Source organism: Mya arenaria, chromosome 6 (genome assembly GCF_026914265.1).
Source record: "Mya arenaria isolate MELC-2E11 chromosome 6, ASM2691426v1".
NCBI lineage: Eukaryota > Metazoa > Mollusca > Bivalvia > Myida > Myidae > Mya > Mya arenaria.
In genome coordinates, this window is record NC_069127.1 from 5,248,311 (window position 1) to 5,268,998 (window position 20,688).

General features: G+C 40.0%; 1 protein-coding gene across 2 annotated transcripts; it reads left to right on the plus strand.

Moving 5' to 3' along the window:
• The first annotated feature begins 2,784 nt into the window (after positions 1 to 2,784).
• Positions 2,785 to 14,265, plus strand: LOC128236830 (beta-1,4-galactosyltransferase 3-like). Of its 2 annotated transcripts, XM_052951949.1 has the most exons (7): positions 2,785 to 2,929; positions 3,496 to 3,803; positions 4,919 to 5,151; positions 5,824 to 6,011; positions 7,508 to 7,630; positions 9,141 to 9,236; positions 10,953 to 14,265. In XM_052951949.1, the coding sequence occupies exons 2-7, from the start codon at positions 3,530 to 3,532 to the stop codon at positions 11,719 to 11,721; spliced, it is 1,683 nt and encodes a 560-aa protein (XP_052807909.1). In that variant the 5' UTR covers positions 2,785 to 2,929; positions 3,496 to 3,529; the 3' UTR covers positions 11,722 to 14,265. The 2 variants fall into 2 exon arrangements, with proteins under 2 accessions (XP_052807909.1, XP_052807910.1); XM_052951950.1 differs by lacking the exon at positions 3,496 to 3,803.
• The last annotated feature ends 6,423 nt before the right edge of the window (positions 14,266 to 20,688 follow it).

Genomic DNA, 20,688 nt, shown 5'->3' on the forward strand with positions numbered 1-20,688 from the left:
TAAAATCAGTGAGGGCCCCGTGTGACAGTGCTTTACACTGATCCAAATTAAAGAGCGGGGGTAACCAGGGCTACACATTAATTGGCTGTGCTCTATCACGGCTCTTTTTTTTAAGGACCAACAATCTTATCGGAGTACTCGCCGAATGGGCCTTGCCCGAGCGCGAGTATAAATAAAGTAAAAACCACCACCATTATATGGCGGATCCTTTGTCTAGTGGTAACACACTTGACAATAATCGTCTTCCGGGATGGACATTACAATGCATGTTAAAGCACCAGGGTTGCTCTAACCAGGGTTACATTTTGTCCGTTCAGTATGCTCCAAAAACCTAATATGACTTACAATCTTAACGAAGCACTCGTCGAATGGGCCTTGGCCGAGTGCGAGTATAAACAAGCGTACATACCACCACCAGTATAATTTTGTGTCCGACTTTCAGTCTTGCCCTACTGAGCTTGAAATAAGAACAGCCACGAAAGAACTATGTAGTCTGACCATATCATGTTATGAATCTGGTCAATTTCAGTATCAGTAAGCCAGTATTTTAAGAAAATAGTATTGCGTATAAATACCATTTTTATTTGTTCAGGGGCTACATGTTAATACTGCTCTTATAATATATATTTATCACAGGCTATTACTTGTATGTATTTAAGCGTCTTTTATTGTTACTTTAGTTTGTCAAATAATTTTCTTCTTTAATATGTTATGTATATTTGCATATTATTGCTTTAAGTATGTTGACATATCATTTTTTACCTAATATTCATAATGACAATTCTATACACTTGTGTATGTTTTTAATCAACTTAAATGTACCCTTGTGATATGAATGTTTTAATATTCCTCCTCTTTTTCTAGAATGTTTGTTTGTTATTGGATAATCTTGTTTTGTCGGACAATAACTTATATCTAATGTTACTCTATTTGAATCTAACCAAGATGTTCTTATCTTATCTTTAAATCAACCAGGGCCACAAAAAAATCGTGGTTTCATACCATGATGACGTTCGAGTTACAACTATTCAACTATTTACGGTCATGCACAATCATTACCCCCACCCTCCACACACACACACACACACACACGCCCACACACACACACACACACACACACACACACACACACACACACACACACACACACACCACCACCACCAGCACCACCACCACCACTATTGTCGGATTGACTGGCACAGACATGATTTAGATTAAGCGCAAATGCGTTGTCTAAATACCACCCCCGGGGCAAGGAAATTTGTCAATATCCGCTGGAGTCGGGAATGTTCCAGTCACAGAAAATCATTTGAAGATTAATCCGACCCAGTCCAGTTCCCCATTCACCAAATGTGTGTATAGCACGTCACAAATGGCAATATTTTGCTTTGACTGATGACTTAAAACAAAAATAACTTATCCTTTTTTTCACCATTTATAATTAAACAAAGGGCAGTGAATGCCGCTCATAGAGCCCCGCCTTCGTTTTATTACCGAAGTTTGACTAAGTGATTTGTTTCCACCAACACTTTGACAAATATATTTACAAAATAATGTCTTGACAATGCTCCATCAGACGGCGGTTTTGTGAAAAAGGTTTTTCGAAGTGTTTTAAGAAACTAAACATTCAATCAAACTCTAGTATAATACCGAAGGCGTACGTAAGCGTAGACTGCGCTAATTAAGTTTCATTTAAAAAAGTGAATACATATTATAGTATGTTTGTTTTAAGTCTTCATTTGAAGCAAACCATAAGTATAAACAAAGACGTTCCAGTTATAAGCTGTCGCGAATGGTCACTGTATATATTATATTTTATAAATGACATTGCAGTTGTAGCTGAGTGAGTTGGGTGGTGTGAATGGAAAATAAAACAATCTGTCACCGAGACAACGCAAGATTGATGTGCCGTGTCGACGTTCGAATACAGACGTTAACGCGTTGCCGATGAAATCACGAGGCCCGAATAGTTATTTTTCTTTTCATATAAATGCTCTCAAGTAAATTATTTAGGAGTGTATGGTACGAAGAACTTTGCTTTAAAGTGACACTCTTATTCAAAATCAATACTTACACATGCATAACAAACATTATTTTTGAGTGGTAAACCTTTAACTACGGCCTAAGAAATGCACATATTGAAAATATTTAATTACTGACAAAATTGTAACTGTGTAATTAATAGCTAAAATGCAAAAAAATATTAAATGATCAGTGGTGAGTGCTAAAATTTAAGATTTAATGCGATCTACAATCTCATCAGGTAGAAGTACCATGTTTTTGCACCTTTCTTTTTAATTTAACTCGGTATCCTTCGTAAAACCATTGTTTTCGACATTTATTCATCCTTTTTGGCATATTAAAACAATTATATTAATTGTGGCAGTAAGAGTGCATCTTTAAGGTAATGCAACTTGAAGATAGTTCATGATTCACGTACTATATGACACTCATTTAATAATACGGGTTGCCGTGACATGAAATTGACAGTATTGTAACTGAAATCGCGTTAGAATGCTTCTGCTTTTGGTAAATTAATCGATAGATTCAAACGAAAGAGTATTAGCTATAATAATTGGCAAATATTTGATTGACCATCAAATCGCGCAAACATTTGGATAGAAGCTGATAAGCCCTGATATAAGCTATGATAAGCCTCTTACATCTGCAGCGATAAATTGTTATCCAGCAGAAGTTAAAAGCGGGCCTCACCTGTGTAGCAACATGAAGAAATTACTGGAGCGAATGTTTGTTTTACATATTGTTTCACACACTGTGAGCGCATCTAAGGAAGTTGATACAGAAGATTGTTTGCACTTTATTCCATTGTTTAATAGATGGTCAGAACTCGTTGAGATGTAGAGGAATACTGTGTGATATAGGCGTTTCTTGCTAAGTGATACTGGATAATCAAGATGCGAGTTAACAGGTACTGTACGTATTTGGCTGAAACCGGTCTGTTATAATATTTGTGAACATCTTACTTTATGAACCTTTTACAATTCAAAAATCTAGATGAAAATCAAAACAACTAAAAGGCTGAAAGTAAAATGATCATTTTGAATAGTGATTCTATAAACTTCTTATAATCAGTAAACGTTCAAACTATTTAACTTGATCGAGATGGCGATGATTACCATTCGTGGTACATCTATATGTATTTTGCCTTGACCATCTATGCATATAATTTTGTCCGGAAACCTTCTATTTATATTTAATTTTTTGTATGTTATGTATTAAAAACTTAAATCATTAAATTGATTAACATTTTAAGGTAATGGTTGTATTGCTATTATATTTGCTTGGCTTATCAGTTCTCATAAACATTAAAACAATGATACACACTGAAATCGTTATCCTTAATTTTCTGGGACAGAATGAGATGGTTCTTGGAACCTGGGTAAGAACCAAACCGTGTAAACGTGGTACATGCACTAGTATTAGAAGTGCATGTTTTATCCCCGATGTATGCAAGATTCAATGTATTTCTTGCAGATATTAACGTTTGCACCACTTAATTACTGGGAAAATGCTAACTGGGAAACGAAAGTCGGGTATCATCGTCACTAAAGTGGTTGTCGTGGTGATATTGTTGCTAATCACGTGTCAGTACCTAGCGAACGCGCTGCTGTACAGGCACCCTCAGTTTCAACTGTTGGTGCTGAAGGTGTTCAATGCCTCTCTGGTTATGAGCCATGGTAGTGAAGGCAGTAACAGCAGCATGGCCCTTGTCCGGCAGATGACCGGAAACAGTACCAGCAACGCCACCATGGAGCTTTGTCCAGTAATTCCACCAGCTTTGAGTAAGTCAGTTACCTTTTTACCGTTTACAAAAACCTGAAACAATCCCAACGAGCGGTCTGTTATGATGTTCGGAATAACGTGTAAAATTAATCGACCGCTTGCAGCAATTCAAATAAAATTGCAGTGATTAGAATGTGCGTAAAGTTAGCACCGTAGCACCGTAACCCCATATCACCGCGGTGATGCGGTGCTAGCACAAAATCAAAATCAATACAATAAGAGGACATGCAATATTCTCGAGGAAACATTTAGACTCGTTCTCGCAGAAACGAGCAAGGGGACCAATGGCACTGTATCCAAGGGTTACCTGGCGGTGTGATACATTCGGGCAAACTGTTAATACTATGAGGATTTTAGTCTGGCCCCGTCCTTAGCCCAACATTGTGCGTATATGGGCATTATAAGCCCTACTGACCCCTACCATACATGTAAGACTCGTTCTCGCAGAAACGAGCAAGGGGACCATAGGGACCTATGTCACTGTGTAGCCGAGACCTGGCCCTAGGTGATGGCACATGTGAATACCCTAGGATTTTAGGCAGACTGTGCGGGATAGGGACATGAACTCGATCCCCAATGCCAATTTGGCCCATATTCAGACACTGTTATGGTGCGGATGCCTTAAAAACGAGCAAGGGGGCCAATGGCACTGTATCCAAGGGTTACCTGGCCGTGTGATACATTCGGGCAAACTGTTAATACTACGAGGATTTTAGTCTGGCCCCGTCCTTAGCCCAACATTGTGCGTATATGGGCAATATAAGCCCTACTGACCCCTACCATACATGTAAGACTCGTTCTCGCAGAAACGAGCAAGGGGACCATAGGGACCTATGTCACTGTGTAGCCGAGACCTGGCCCTAGGTGATGGCACATGTGAATACCCTAGGATTTTAGGCAGGCTATGCGGGATAGGGACATGAACTCGATCCCAATGCCAATTTGGCCCATATTCAGACACTGTTATGGTGCGGATGCCTTAAAAACGCGCATGCTATAAGAACTATATGTTTTTGTGGTTCAATTTATGTGGAATCTTCGTACTGTATAAACAACTGTTACAAGTTTTCGTTTACCCCTTAACTTTGGCAAAATGTTATGGTCGTATTTCCAGAGGGCCACATTGAGGTAAGAAAGCAGATTCCCTCATGGACATCCTTAAAGCGTCGACTAACTTCTCTTAGTCCCGGGGGTAGGATGCGACCACCGGGATGCACGGCGAGGACCCGCGTCGCCATAGTGATTCCGTACAGGAACCGGGAGATCCATTTGAAAATATTTCTCAACAACATCCATCCTTTCCTTCAGCGACAACAGCTCGACTATGGGATATATATCGTGGAAATGGTAAGTTGTTAATGGTGTTGGTGTCAATTATAAGTCATATACGTTATTATTATTTTTAGGACTGGTACTGTATGTATATATTTGACGAGAATGCGAATTGCATATATAACGTGAAAATCGTTGGTTTTAATGTTTGTGGGAGTGCGGTTTTGGGGAAATATATTTGATGAAAATGCGCGTTGGATAATTGTGGTGGAAATGGTGAGTTGTCATCGGCGACATTGCTTGATTGAATGCGGTATTTGGGGAGTGTTCTTTGCGAAACTACGGAAGTTACTGCCCATACTAACTTCGTGTTCAAATCCCCAAACAACTTTGTTATTATTATCCACCGGACTTGGGCACGTTTAATTAAAACATTCATAAATACCGAAACTATAGTTAAGCGTCCTTTTTATAAATTTAAGGCAGGTTAACCTGCTAAAACTATGGTGGCATATAACTGCTGTAAGATTTACGTTCCACGAATCATATTACGTTAACCAGTTAGTATGTTATTAAATGTAACTCGCAAACTACATAAAAAAGTCCAAAAAAGTAGCGCGATTATTAACTAGATGGCTAGATCGCGAAAATTCAATGGTTAACACAAAACAATTGGCGAACGTTAACAGGTTATCTTACGGCAGTTATATGTCACCATATAAAACAAGACATGTTTGTTTTATATAGGCCGCGAACATCACTTTTAACCGTGCGTTGTTAATGAATATTGGGTACATGGAGGCACTGAGGGAGTACGATTACGACTGTTTCATCTTTCACGACGTGGATCTAATTCCCGAGGACGATCGCAACCTGTACACATGTCAACACAGTCCGCGCCACATGTCAGTAGCCATTGACACCTTCGACTACAGGTGAGCTCTTTAAATTCGTCACCATAGTCAACCTCTTTCTGGTTAAAATACAAGAACATGTGAACAAGTTTTCCGTCATTTGGCGACAGATAACTTATACTCCAAGTTTGCTCAATGTGTACACGTGTCAGAACTCCCCTTTCTGTGTGCATTTGGCGACAGATAACTTATACTCCAAGTTTGCTCAATGCGTACACGTGTCAGAACTCCCCTTTCTGTGTGCATTTGGCGACAGATAACTTATACTCCAAGTTTGCTCAATGTGTACACGTGTCAGAACTCCCCTCTCTGTGTGCATTTGGCGACAGATAACTTATACTCCAAATTTGCTCAATGCATACACGTGTCAGAACCCCCCTTTCTGTGTGCATTTGGCGACAGATAACTTTTACTCCAAGTTTGCTCAATGTGTACACGTGTCAGAACTCCCCTTTCTGTGTGCATTTGGCGACAGATAACTTATACTCCAAGTTTGCGCTATGTGTTCACCATTCGGAACTCCTCGGCCATGTTTTTCAAAAACAACCTCGGATGTATTTGGACGGTTTACATACTCAAAAAGTGGTACGTTTAAGTCCGCTGCAAGTAGATCGCGTAGTAATTTTATTTAGCAGTTAAACCTTGTGACATTACTCTTGGGATTCTTAATTATGTTTGATATAATACAATTCAATGGCAATCAATTTAAACTTAGATCAATAAATACAACTCTTAAACACTACATTTAAGTAATGATATTATTCAAAATTTTACGAACTACTTCAACTGATGTACCTGCATACATCCGAGGTTGTTTTCGATAAAATTGGCCGAGGGGCTCCGAATGTGTGTTCACGTGTAAGTACTTCCCTCTCTGTATGCATTCGGCGACAGATAACTTCCAACTCCAAATTTGCTCAGTGTGTACGCGTGTCTGAACAGAATCTTTCCCTATGTATTTGGCGAACTTCAACTACATGTACGCTTAATCAGCATTTGTTCTTTAATGGGACATACTATTTTGACATACGCCCCACACTCAAACCCGAAAGTATATGGCATCAACTGTTCGCACAGGGATTTGGGGTTACTTCCTCAAGAAGGGCATTATGAGTGTATTGTGTTACTTTTTCCCATAGTGAACTTTGACGGTTTTAGAGGGGGCGCACGCTGGTTGCGCCCCACTTTTAATCCGCTATTGATGATGGACATGTCAATTTTCACAACATAAAGCATATTTTTGAAAGGCTTAATCCATTATGATCACGGTCATTGCGTGAAATAAATAAATAAACATTCTGATATGTGTTAAAAACTGAAGACGAACATGCATAGGTTTTGATAGTTATTCCTTTTAGAAATAGAGATTCCCTGAGGTGTAATAATAATAATTATATTCCACATATTTGTTTAAAATAAAATATGACAACTGTAAGCTGTATTTCAGACTATTCTACTCCAAAACAATGTTCAGAGTTCGCGCTGATTTTATTTAAGTCTGATTTCATTTGTAAAAGGTTGCAATACCCGCAGTTGTTCGGTGGGGTGACGGCGCTGTCCCGTGAGCACTTCCGGCTTGTGAACGGCTTTTCAAACCTGTACTTCGGTTGGGGCGGCGAGGATGACGACATGTTCAGAAGGTACGGACTATCAAATATTTCGTATCTAGCCCCTACCCCCTCCCACATCACCTCTTGCATCAAGAATTGTGCTCAATACACAGTCGTTTTCTTTTTAAATGTATGTAAATATGATAAATCCACATCTATACGTGCAATGGAATAACAGTTTACTAGTAAATGTTTACATTTTTTGATGGGCGGAAATCGGCTTGAACATTAAATTTTAACATTGTGCCACGCTTTGTTCCGGGAAAAAATGCCTGGTTCCTTAAAGGTAAAACTTAAAATCATAAGAGCGTTGTGTGCATGTAATTACTGAAAATAGTGAAAGTAATGTAGACAAAATGAGTTGGCCACATTTTTATTGTCAATGCTTCACACTCATTTTTATGCCCACTTCGAAAAAGAGGGGTATATATTGCTTTGCACATGTCGGTCGGTCGGTAGGTCCGTCGGTAGACCAAAGCTTGTCCGAGTCATAACTCAACAATTCGTGGACGTTAAGTCATCAAACTGAAACATGAAGGTTGGGCCTGACCAGTTGATGACCCCTATTGATTTTAAGGCTCATCGCGTCAAAGGTCAAGGTCACAGTGATCTTTAATGATAACATAATTTTAAAGCTTGTCCGAGTGATAACTCAACAATGCCTAGACATATGGTCATCAAACTTGATATAGAAGTTGGGCCTGGCCAGAAGATAACCCCTATTGTTTTGGGGGGTAATCGGACTAAAGGTCCAGGTCACAGTGACCTTGATTGGTTAAAAGTTGTCCGAGTGATAACTCGACAATGTCTGCACCCATGGCCCTCAAACTTGACTTGGAGGTTGGGTCTGACCAGTAGATGACCCCTATTGATTTTAGGTACATTGGGCGAAAGGTCGAGGTCACAGTGACATTCAATGATAAAGGTTGTCCGAGTGATAACTCAACAATGCCTGCACCCATGGCCCTTAAGCTTAACTAGGGGGTTTGGCCTGACCAGTAGATGACCCTTAATAATTTTAGGGATCAAAGATCAATGTCACAGTGACCTTGACTGCGAAAATTTGTTCGAGTGATAAATCGACAATGCCTGCACCTGTGGCCCTCAAACTTGACTAAGGTTGGGTCTGACCTGTAGATGACCCATTTTGATTTAAAGGTCAATATCACAGTGACCTTGAACGAAAAAAGCTTGTGTGTTTGATAACTTGACAATGCCTGCACCCATGGCCCTCAAACTTGACATTCAAGTTTTTGGTGACCAGCTGATGACTCCTATGGATTTTGAGGTCATAGAGTCAAAAGTCTTGGACATAACACACTCTATCCCCTTACACTTTAAATGGTCATAATCTTAAAACTGCCTCAACGGCATCCAATGTGAGTGACAAATCAGCTGTCATTTCGGTCCATGCATATTTCGTTCAATTGTCCATATAATCCTGACAACATGGCGCTCAGGGGGGCATAATGTTTGACAAACATCTCTTGTTGTATATATACTTTTATAATATGATTTTTACTTCTGGTGATATTTCCAGGGTTCTACTTACGGGTCTCACGGTCACACGGTACACGCCGTCCGTCGCCCGCTACAAGATGCTCGTGCACGCCAAAGACAAGGGAAACGACGACAGGTAAGTCTCCTAACATGTTTTTTTCGTATTTCGGACAATACCGGCACGGAAGACAGTCAATCAATACTTTTCACAGCACTAATTTTATACGGCGTCTCAACTCTTGTGTTCCGATGTTTGAAATACATTAACGAAACTTGTATAAAGATTTTGGGCTAAAACAGGACTCTTATGTTTAGTAAAACAGGAAACACCATGTGGGCATGGTTAATTCGCAACGTCCGTCCGTTTTTCCGCCGTATTGATTGTGACCGGGTTGTAACTTTGTCATGCATGGCGTGATTATGAAATAACCTAGTCCACCTAGATGGCTGTCAATGAGTCTGTTGACGATTTTTTCTACTATGGCAGACTAGAGTTACAGGGATACAAATGTCAAAATAAAAAAGTATCCCTGATCGTTCATTATTGATGCTAGAAATAAACCCGCACAGAGCTCTGCATGGTCCGTATACACCTGTGTCTTGAATCTGAGTTTGTGGCACTGAAAAGCGATTTTTTAACTTGATTAATTATCTTTAATGCAGTTGTATTTTCTGAAAATGTGTAAATAATTGTTAAACACGTTATTTTCAACATAATTAATATGGCCAGTTTTACCATTTTAGCGCGTCATAAACAATATTGAAATAGAATAAGATTTGCAATTTTGAGTCTTGAGTCTCAAATTCAGACTCAAGACGTTAGTGAATGCGGACGCATGTTCACAAAGGCGACGTGTCGTGCGCAAGATCCGTGTCTCTACCCCGATGGCCAAGGTCACCTTTAGAGAATAATTATTATGGAATGATTCATACAGTTTACGCACATAGATTGTTGTAAAGGTGGTCGTTCCTGGGCTGTAATTTTGTCATGCAAAGGGGAATATGAAATAACATGCCATAAGTGTTCTGCACATAAAGGCCAAATATCGCGCACAAGCGCCACATCACTACACTGAAGGTCAAGGTCATACTTAAGAGATTACTCATAATGGGATACTGCATATTATATGCAAATTCGGTATAGGTGATTGTTTCCGGGCTGTAACTTCGTCATGCATGGGGGATTTTGGAATTAAATGGCACCGATGTTTACGTGTCACGTGCACGACCCACTGCCCTACATGGAAGGTCAAGGTCACATCTAGAGGCTTATCCTTATTAATTACTACAAATATGCACATCGACTTTAAGTGGGCGTTCCCGGGCTGTAATTTTGTGATGCAAAGGAATATTTGGAAATAACTTGGTGCAGATGTTCGGCATAACAAGGCGACATGGCGGGTGAAGACGCAGGTCCTTATCTCTCTATGTGTCGCATGAAGTCCCCGGTCCCTGACTTCATTGCTCTCCAACTCTTAGTTAACAATCAAGGGGCCCTAAATATGCTTATGGCTCTTGGATGTTGTTATATTCCATCGATCTGTCTGGCACTTCAGGGACATTCGCCACTTACATTGACAGCCATAGTTAATGGTTAATGTTTAACGAAATAAACTTTCCCTTTTTTAAAGAACGGTGAAGTGAATGATACGATACTGTATAATACGTTATTATGGGTCGATGTTGAATTAATTTATCATAAAATATACGGTCCAATTCTTAACAAGTAATTCATTCATTAACTGGATTTTCGTAAACACTCATGATAGTGTCACCATTTTATGGCATGTATATGATTTATTATACTAGATTACGACTTTTTTTTGCTTCCTGTGTCCTTTTCATTATGTAGGTTTCACATCTTGAAGTCAGTGAGGGCTCGGCGACTTGTCGACGGTTTGAGCAGCCTTAAGTATAGGGTCCTGGAACGGGAGTTACGGCCCCTCTACACGTGGATCCTGGCCAGCGTGAATGCCACAGAGATAATGAATGACGAATCAATACACGAGCTCGTCCAACCGCCGAAGAAGCTGCCGCGGCACAGTCTGACAAGCAAACACAGTCAAAACATCAGCGAACAACAGAAATCTGGACCAGTGAAAATGAAAGCTCAACAAAAGCCTAAAGTTGTTAAGAAACCAGTAGTGATAAAACAAAATAATGTCCAAAAGAAACCAACAAATAAGTTACCAAAGAAGCCAATGGATGCTGCGAAGAGAAAACTCTTGCAGAGAAAATTGAATCCTTCTGTTATAAGCTGGGTTCCAAAAGAGTTTAAAGGGCAATTGCCAACTAACTTAAGTAAAGTAGAACCTTTACCAATTATCAAGAAAGTAAAAGTTCCGGCTAAAAAGAGCGAAAGCACTAACAATAAAAAGTATTCAAATAAAATACAATCTGAAATAAAACCAGTCCAGGTAGAAGAAAAGACAATACATCATAGTGAAAATGATACGGAGAGACCAACTCCTTCAAATCATACTGAAAGAGTGAACACTAGCAATGCTTTACATGCTGCTCAAGATAAAATTGCAAGATCGAGTGGAGAGATAATGAAGAGCCTTCTTGAACAACATTTAGAATTGTACAGACAGCTTCATTCCAGTGATAATGTAAGGTAGTGGGCATGGTGTGAGCACATGACAGTAAATAGCAATCAGTATTAATATGATTCAGGAGCATCCTGTGATTTTATTTGCAAGCATATTGTGATACATGTATGTGGGTTGGGTTAGGGTTATTAAAAATGTGCTGTACTTTTTAAGGTCACATGTACAAGTGAGCAAGAATAAAACACTGTGCATGTGAGTGGTCTAGTGGTATAGAGTTCAGCTCTCACCAGATGTTATTGGTTCGATACCCTCCAGGGTGATAGGGTTCTTGGTGTCCGCCTCACCCAAGATGCCATATGTTCAATCCCCACCAGGGCTAGAGGGGTCTTGGTGTCCGCCTTTCACCCAAGAGGCCATGTGTTCAATCCCAACCAGGGAGACGGGTCTTGGTGTCTGCCTTTCATTCAAGAGGCCATGTGTTCAATCCCAACAAGGGCGAGAGGGGTCTTGGTGTCCGCCTTTCATCCAAGAGGCCATGTGTTCAATCCCCACCAGGGCGAGAGAGGTCTTGGTGTCAGCCTCTCACCCAAGAGGTCATGTGTTCAATCCCGACCAGGGCAAGAGGGGTCTTGGTGTCCGCCTCTAACCCAAGAGGCCATGTGTTCAATCCCGACCAGGGCGAGAGGGGTATTGGTGTCCGCCTCTCACCCAAGAGGCCATGAGTTCAATCCCCACCAGGGTAAGAGTCAGCTCGATGTTAGCCGCTCACCAACGTGGATGTGGATTCGATACGCACTAGGGAAGTTTTCTAACGGCCTCTCAGAAAGGATATCAGTGCTGGTTTCTACCAAGACAAGGGACTAGATAGCGATCCATATTGGCTTTCAGCTGTTTTTACAGTCAAACTTAAACTGACATACAAAGATTCAGATTTGATTAATGGACGTTACAAGGTCAAAGCCGTCTTCAATGAGGCACAACCTAGGATATACATTGAAGTTCAAGTAGTTGGTTTATTCTGAATGGTGTATGCTCTGAACTCTATGATTGGAAAGAAGCTACTGGACAATGCCAAATGAGTTTGGAAGCAAAATATGTTCAGCAAGTTTTAGATGGTAACACACAACGGGTTTAAGATTTTGAAGAAGGAGTTTTAGTTTAGTAAAATGTGTTCAGGAGTTTTAGGTTAATTAGATTGTACACAGGGTTTCTTAGTTGTTTGATAAAATGTGTTCAGTATTTGAAGTAAGTAAAGTAACATTTATTTAAGTTAAGTAAAACAATTTGAGTATTATACAAACTGGGGCATAGAAGTAAACGTTGCTTAAACGAAAATAGTAGTATTTTGAAAAAGATGTGGTTTGAAAAGAACCATAGTTATGAGTCATGAATTTATGGTAACGAAACTGTCGTCGTTGTAAGTGATTTTAATTATCTTGGAAGTACTTGACATTACACTTGTAACAAATTAACCTTTTTACGAAGGCTTTGTGCAGGTAGGCGTTGAAAGCTATGAATGCGTTGTTACGTAAATTTAAACGTTCGGGGCTTTAAATAGTAAGTGTAAACAGAAAACATCCATCTTAAACTTTGAAAAACTTTACTTGGTATTAGACAATCCTCTAACATTGTTGCCATATATATAAACATGACACCGAAGACTTTGCATTCAGAAACCTTTGTGGTTTTGAAAATAATAAACGAAAATGGTTTGCTAACGTTCAACAAATTTAGCTAGGTAAGGATTTTTAGGAGAACGAAAATGTTGCCACTGTAGATGCTGATGTTTTTATTTCATTGTTTAAACAAAGAGTAATTGATGATTTTTTTGACAAATGCACGAATGAATACGGTAGTGGCAAGTACTTAGAGAATATTATTTTAAGACATGTTAGTGTTGCTCTTAAAAAAACTTCGCGTGTCTGCTCATAGTCTAAGAGTACTTACTGGAAGGTTTGGTCAAAATAGAATAGAAAGACATTTTCGTTAGATTTTTTTCTGTTAGATTTTTTTACTTCAAATGTCGTTGAAGATAAATATAATTTTATCTTTATTGGCCCTTTTTATCAACAAATGAGAGAGAAATGTATAAAGCGTTCTTATAGACAACGACCTAGTATGTTTAAATTTGTACAATTACTGTCATCAGAAAATGAGTCTGAAATATTTGTTAAGTAAATATGTATGCGAAGCTTCAGAAGCCTCAGAGGCGCCTGCATCACATGTAATGAAATGAGATATTTTGTCTATATTTATTACACTGTTTTTATTGTGTTACTATTAACAATGTTTTTGACTAAACACTCGATACAACAATATTATATGATAAGAAAACATGTTTTATGTCCTTTACCTGGTGAAATGTTTAAAATCATATATTCAATATAAGATCCATTTTACCTATAGTGCTATAACCTTATGTCTTGATGTTTGATTTTTTACATCATCATAATCGTCATCATCATCATCCTCATCATCCTCTTCATCATCATCCACCTCCTCTTCCTCCTCCTCCTCCTCCTCCTCATCATCATCATCGTCGTAGTCGTCGTACTTATTGTTGAAATTTTATTTATTATCTAGAATATTTAAGAATAAAAAAGAAGATTCGTTCGTTTGTTTGGTTGTATGTATGTGCACATATTGTCACCGAAATAGGTGATATGCTTTCACCCTTTATCACAGCATCTGATAATATATGAAGCATCACATATGTTTATTTGAACATAACTTAATATCTTTACAGATTTATGTCGGGTTTGATTGATTTATCAGTGAACTATTATTAGTTTTTAGTAATAAATCACACCTCATGGAGAACAAAATATTTTTAAAGCATTTCTTGTTAAATATCAGTGTATTTTCCCCTCCGCAAGCAAGACGACACATTCAGCTGTCAAAACTTCAAGGATAGCAAACATATGTTTCATTACATTAGCATTAATTAATAATAAACCAATTTAAACTAGATTAAGCTAACAATAATAAGAACATACGTATTCACCTTGATCAAAACAGGTCACCTTTTAACCGAAAAATGTTGCCAAAAATAATTTGGAAAGGTTGCATAAGTTTAAATAAAGATATATTTGGAAATTAACAACTATATACTAGAAAAATGGTAATCCTGTTTTTCAAACGTTTTCTTGAACTTTGAAGCTAAAGCTGAATGTTCGAATATTTATTTTCATACTTTCTTCTTCTTTAACACAAAACAAATTACAGACCAAAACAGCTACTCGAACATAAATACGATGTAATATCATCGTTCAAATATCTTTTTGAACTGTTTGTCGTTGTAATACATAATACTAATACAAACTTCCCGGAGAATAAAACAGATAAACTGATGTTTTTTTTTTATCCCACCCACGCCTCAAATTCTGTCAACAGCCTTGCGTGTTTTTCACTCTTTACCTGAAAAAAAAGACCTGTCTTCAAGCGAATCAGACTGGTTTCTGGCAGTAAGGGATGTCTGAATACGAGTGCCCGAGTGCGAGTATAAATAAACCCCAAACCATCACCACCACCAGAATGCGCCATTCGGGCCTTCCGAAGTGCGAGTATAGATAAACCCCAAACCATCACCACCACCAGAATGCGCCATTTGGGCCTTCCGGAGTGCGAGTATAGATAAACCCCAAACCATCACCACCACCAGAATGCGCCATTAGGGCCTTCCGGAGTGCGAGTATAAATAAACCCCAAATCATCACCACCAGAATGCGCCGAATGGGCCTTCCGGAGTGCGAGTATAGATAAACCCCAAACCATCACCACCAGATGCGCCGAATGGGCCTTCCGGGGTGCGAGTATAAATAAACCCCAAACCATCACCATTACCAGAATGCGCCATTAGGGCCTTCCGGAGTGCGAGTATAGATAAACCCCAAACCATCACCACCAGAATGCGCCGAATGGGCCTTCCGGGGTGCGAGTATAAATAAACCCCAAACCATCACCACCACCAGAATGCGCCATTAGGGCCTTCCGGAGTGCGAGTATAGATAAACCCAAAACCATCACCACCAGAATGCGCCGAATGGGCCTTCCGGGGTGCGAGTATAAATAAACCCCAAACCATCACCACCAGAATGCGCCGAATGGGCCTTCCAGAGTGCGAGTATAAATAAACCCCAAACCATCACCATTACCAGAATGCGCCATTAGGGCCTTCCGGAGTGCGAGTATAGATAAACCCCAAACCATCACCACCACCAGAATGCGCCATTTGGGCCTTCCGGAGTGCGAGTATAGATAAACCCCAAATCATCACCACCACCAGAATGCGCCATTAGGGCCTTCCGGAGTGCGAGTATAAATAAACCCCAAACCATCACCACCACCAGAATGCGCCATTTGGGCCTTCCGGAGTGCGAGTATAAATAAACCCCAAACCATCACCACCACCAGAATGCGCCATTAGGGCCTTCCGGAGTGCGAGTATATATAAACCACAAACCATCACCACCAGAATGCGCCAATTGGGCCTTCCGGAGTGCGAGTATAAATAAACCCCAAACCATCACCACCACCAGAATGCGCCATTAGGGCCTTCCGGAGTGCGAGTATAAATAAACCCCAAACCATCACCACCAGAATGCGTCGAATGGGCCTTCCGGAGTGCGAGTATAAATAAACCCCAAACCATCACCATTACCAGAATGCGCCGAATGGGCCTTCCAGAGTGCGAGTATAAATAAACCCCAAACCATCACCATTACCAGAATGCGCCGAATGGGCCTTCCAGAGTGCGAGTATAAATAAACCCCAAACCATCACCACCACCAGAATGCGCCATTAGGGCCTTCCGGAGTGTGAGTATAAATAAACCCCAAACCATCACCACCACCAGAATGCGCCGAATGGGCCTTCCGGGGTGCGAGTATAAATAAACCCCAAACCAACACCACCACCAGAATGCGCCATTTGGGGCTTCCTGAGTGCGAGTATAAATAAACCCCAAACCACCACCACCAGAATGCGCCGAATGGGCCTTCCGGAGTGCGAGTATAAATAAACCCCAAACCATCACCATTACCAGAATGCGCCGAATGGGCCTTCCAGAGTGCGAGTATAAATAAACCCCAAACCATCACCACCAGAATGCGCCGAATGGGCCTTCCAGAGTGCGAGTATAAATAAACCCCAAACCATCACCACCACCAGAATGCGCCGAATGGGCCTTCCGGAGTGCGAGTATAAATAAACCCCAAACCATCACCACCACCAGAATGCGCCATTTGGGCCTTCCGGAGTGCGAGTATAAATAAACCCCAAACCATCACCACCAGAATGTGCCGAATGGGCCTTCCGGAGTGCGAGTATAAATAAACCCCAAACCATCACCATTACCAGAATGCGCCGAATGGGCCTTCCAGAGTGCGAGTATAAATAAACCCCAAACCATCACTACCAGAATGCGCCGAATGGGCCTTCCAGAGTGCGAGTATAAATAAACCCCAAACCATCACTACCAACAGAATGCGCCATTTGGGCCTTCCGGAGTGCGAGTATAAATAAACCCCAAACCATCACCACCACCAGAATGCGCCATTTGGGCCTTCCAGAGTGCGAGTATAAATAAACCCCAAACCATCACCACCAGAATGTGCCGAATGGGCCTTCCGGAGTGCGAGTATAAATAAACCCCAAACCATCACCATTACCAGAATGCGCCGAATGGGCCTTCCAGAGTGCGAGTATAAATAAACCCCAAACCATCACCACCAGAATGCGCCGAATGGGCCTTCCGGAGTGCGAGTATAAATAAACCCCAAACCATCACCACCAACAGAATGCGCCATTTGGGCCTTCCGGAGTGCGAGTATAAATAAACCCCAAACCATCACCACCAGAATGCGCCGAAAGGGCCTTCCAGAGTGCGAGTATAAATAAACCCCAAACCACCACCAGCAGAATGCGCCGAATGGGCCTTCCAGGATGCGCGTATAAATAAAACCCAAACCACCACCACCAGAATGTGCCGAATGAGTCTTGTCGGAGTGTGAGTATAAATATACCCCAAACCACCACCGCCAGAATGCGCCGAATGGGCCTTTCAGAGTGCGAGTATATATAAACTTCAGACCACCACCAGCAGAATGCGCCGAATGGGTCTTGTCCGAGTGTGAGTAGAAATAAACTCCAAACCATTACTTGTATGTACCGAATGGGCCTTACCCGAGTGCGAGTAAAAATAAACATAAAGTCAAAACCGCACCCGGAATGTGTCGGACATCCCGTCTTGTATACTGAGCTTTGGGTCAGTGGAATTACCGAAATTCCGAATTCCTGGTAAATACCGAAATCCCCTTTCATTTTTAGGTATATATCGTTTTCTTTTATATGCCCGTATTTAATACTTAATTGTGTTCGAATGTTGTAGGCCGTAACTGTTGGAGGTTGGAGAGGGCTGGAGAAGTCGTGGCCATGGTGACTAAAACCCGGGACCCCCTTTCATTTACATAAGTTTATACAAAAGAAGAGTGTGTGAGGAGGTTCGTACGCCGGGGCTTCAAAACTGCATTTTCGGAACCCCATTCATATTTCTAAGTACATACAAAAGAGTATGCAGTATGGTTTACAACTGTATTGTGTTTAAGTGTGTCACTATTGTATGTAAAGTATGATCCCTACCATCCATTACCTCCACACTTTGAAATGAAGTATCGGAAAGTAATATTTGAGACTTCTTCGTAGCCACCACCCCCTCCTCTGACTCCCCCACCACTCTCCAACTAACCTCAACCACGACATACCACCCACTTTAAACATAATACAGTTGTAAACCATACTGCATACTCTTTTGTATGTACTTAGAGATATGAATGGGGTTCCATGCCGGGTTTTAATCACTCCCCCTGCCCCACCCCCAACTACTCCGACTACCCCACCCCTCTCCAACCACCAAGAAATACAGCATACAACCCACTAAAACACATTGCAGTTTTGAAGCCCCGGCGTACGAACCTCCTCGCATACTCTTCTTCTGTATGAACTTATGTAAATGAAAGGTGGTCCCGGGTTTGAGTCACCACAACCCCCACCCCTCCTGACTTCTCCAGCCCTCTCCAACCTCCAACAATTACGGCAAACAACATTCGAACACAATAAAGTATTAAATCCGGGCGTATAAAATAAAACACTATATACCTATGAAAATGAAAGGTGATTTTGGTATTTACCAGGATTTCGAGGTTTCGGTAATTCCACTGACCGCTGAGCTTTGAATCAGAACAGTCGACGTCTCAGCTCGCCTCACTGGAGTGGAACGATCGGCAGGGATTCGTATGAAAAACTATTAAGGTCTGAGCATATCATGTTTATACGCCGAGAACTACTTGTTTGGGCGCTTACAAAAGGGGGTAATACAATGACTACTTTATCATCCCAATGAGATAGAAAACATGATTACCTAATATTGCTTACCTCATACTGTGCTATAAACGCATTAATGTATACTCAACAAAACAACTAACAAATAACTATAATACAAGACTGTTTGACACCAAAAGTGGCAAACACAATAGTGATCTACGCGAAGAACGAAATTCTTAAGCGAACAGCCAGAATGATGTATATAGACTATTTATTGTTTCACATATTTTACTGTTTGAAATTATCGAATAATACTAAAAGGACTTTAAGGGCTTATGCATGGTATCAAGAACGATATAATAATCGACTTTCAAACATTTCCGAACCCGGTAAACAAACATTTCATCTTCGGAGTTATCAGATGAACGCGTATAATTTGAGTTTTCACTACTTTTAGAAGTTATCAATTATTTTAATGATGTATAATCTACGTTGTGTTACGAAACATTTCTTTGCTTCCGAGTTCGTTTTCATATGAAATGATGAGGTATTACAGAGCATGATTATCGATCTAACCATAAACTATTAAATGCAGGTCACCATAACAAAATAACGTCAAACGAAACCAAATTATTTTGCGCCCGGAATAGTCAAAAAAGAAACCAGTATCGGAAAAAAATATCAAAATTATGAAGGCTCAACGATTTATCAATTCTTCTAAATTGAAGCTTGTCCATTAGAAGTCCAGGGTGATGCATGTTGTATGCTATGTGATGGTGTTGTTTCTATAACGCTTCTGATTCAGGTTCATTGTAGGAAAAACGCTTTTTGATCCACGCCTTATTCATTCTATATAAGATATTCAAATTGAGAAAATAAATTATATATACGTGCAAAAGAGCATACACTGGACTAGGGGCTACATGTTTATGTATAGATAGTCTACTATGGATGATAATTATCCCGCACATGCGTATTAAAATGGAAAAAAAATCAGGCGCGGGACGGTGGAAAAAAAATCCTCAACAACAACAACAACAACAACAACAACAACAACACCATATCATGTTTGAGTCAAGTTGACCAGTTTTAAAAAACAACAAAAAAGAATTGCGTATACAAATGTGTGCATGTAAAGTGTTTTATAATGATTATGAAGCTGCTGTCTTTTTCCGTTGTGCTATAGTTCATAAATGAGCTTGTAATGTATGTCTTTTGCGTTGTGCTTTTCAATGCAGTGCAATGATTTGAGTTGCTTGTTTTAATGAATACTATGAATGTTTTAGATATGTGCTCTTTTTATTTGTTCAATGGCTACCTGTCAATACTGCTCTATTAATATTGTTTTCATCCCATTAATTTTATGTATTTAAGCGATTTTTATAGTTACTTTATTTTGCTTGCCACATGTTTTTTTCCTTAAAATGTTAATTATATAATTATGCATTTAATTTCTTTTAGCATGTTAACATATAAGTGTTTATATAGACTTGTAGTACGTTTTTAACTAATATGTATAATGATGATTTATAACTTAATTGTACTCTTGTGATGAATGTCTTAATATTACTGCTCTTTTACCAGGGTATATGTTTGTTATTGGATAATCCTGTTTTGTCGGACAATAGCTTATAACTATTGTTACTCTGAATGTAACCGACACATGAAGTGAAGATCATCTAATTATATTTTATCTTGTCTTGCCAAAATATCGGG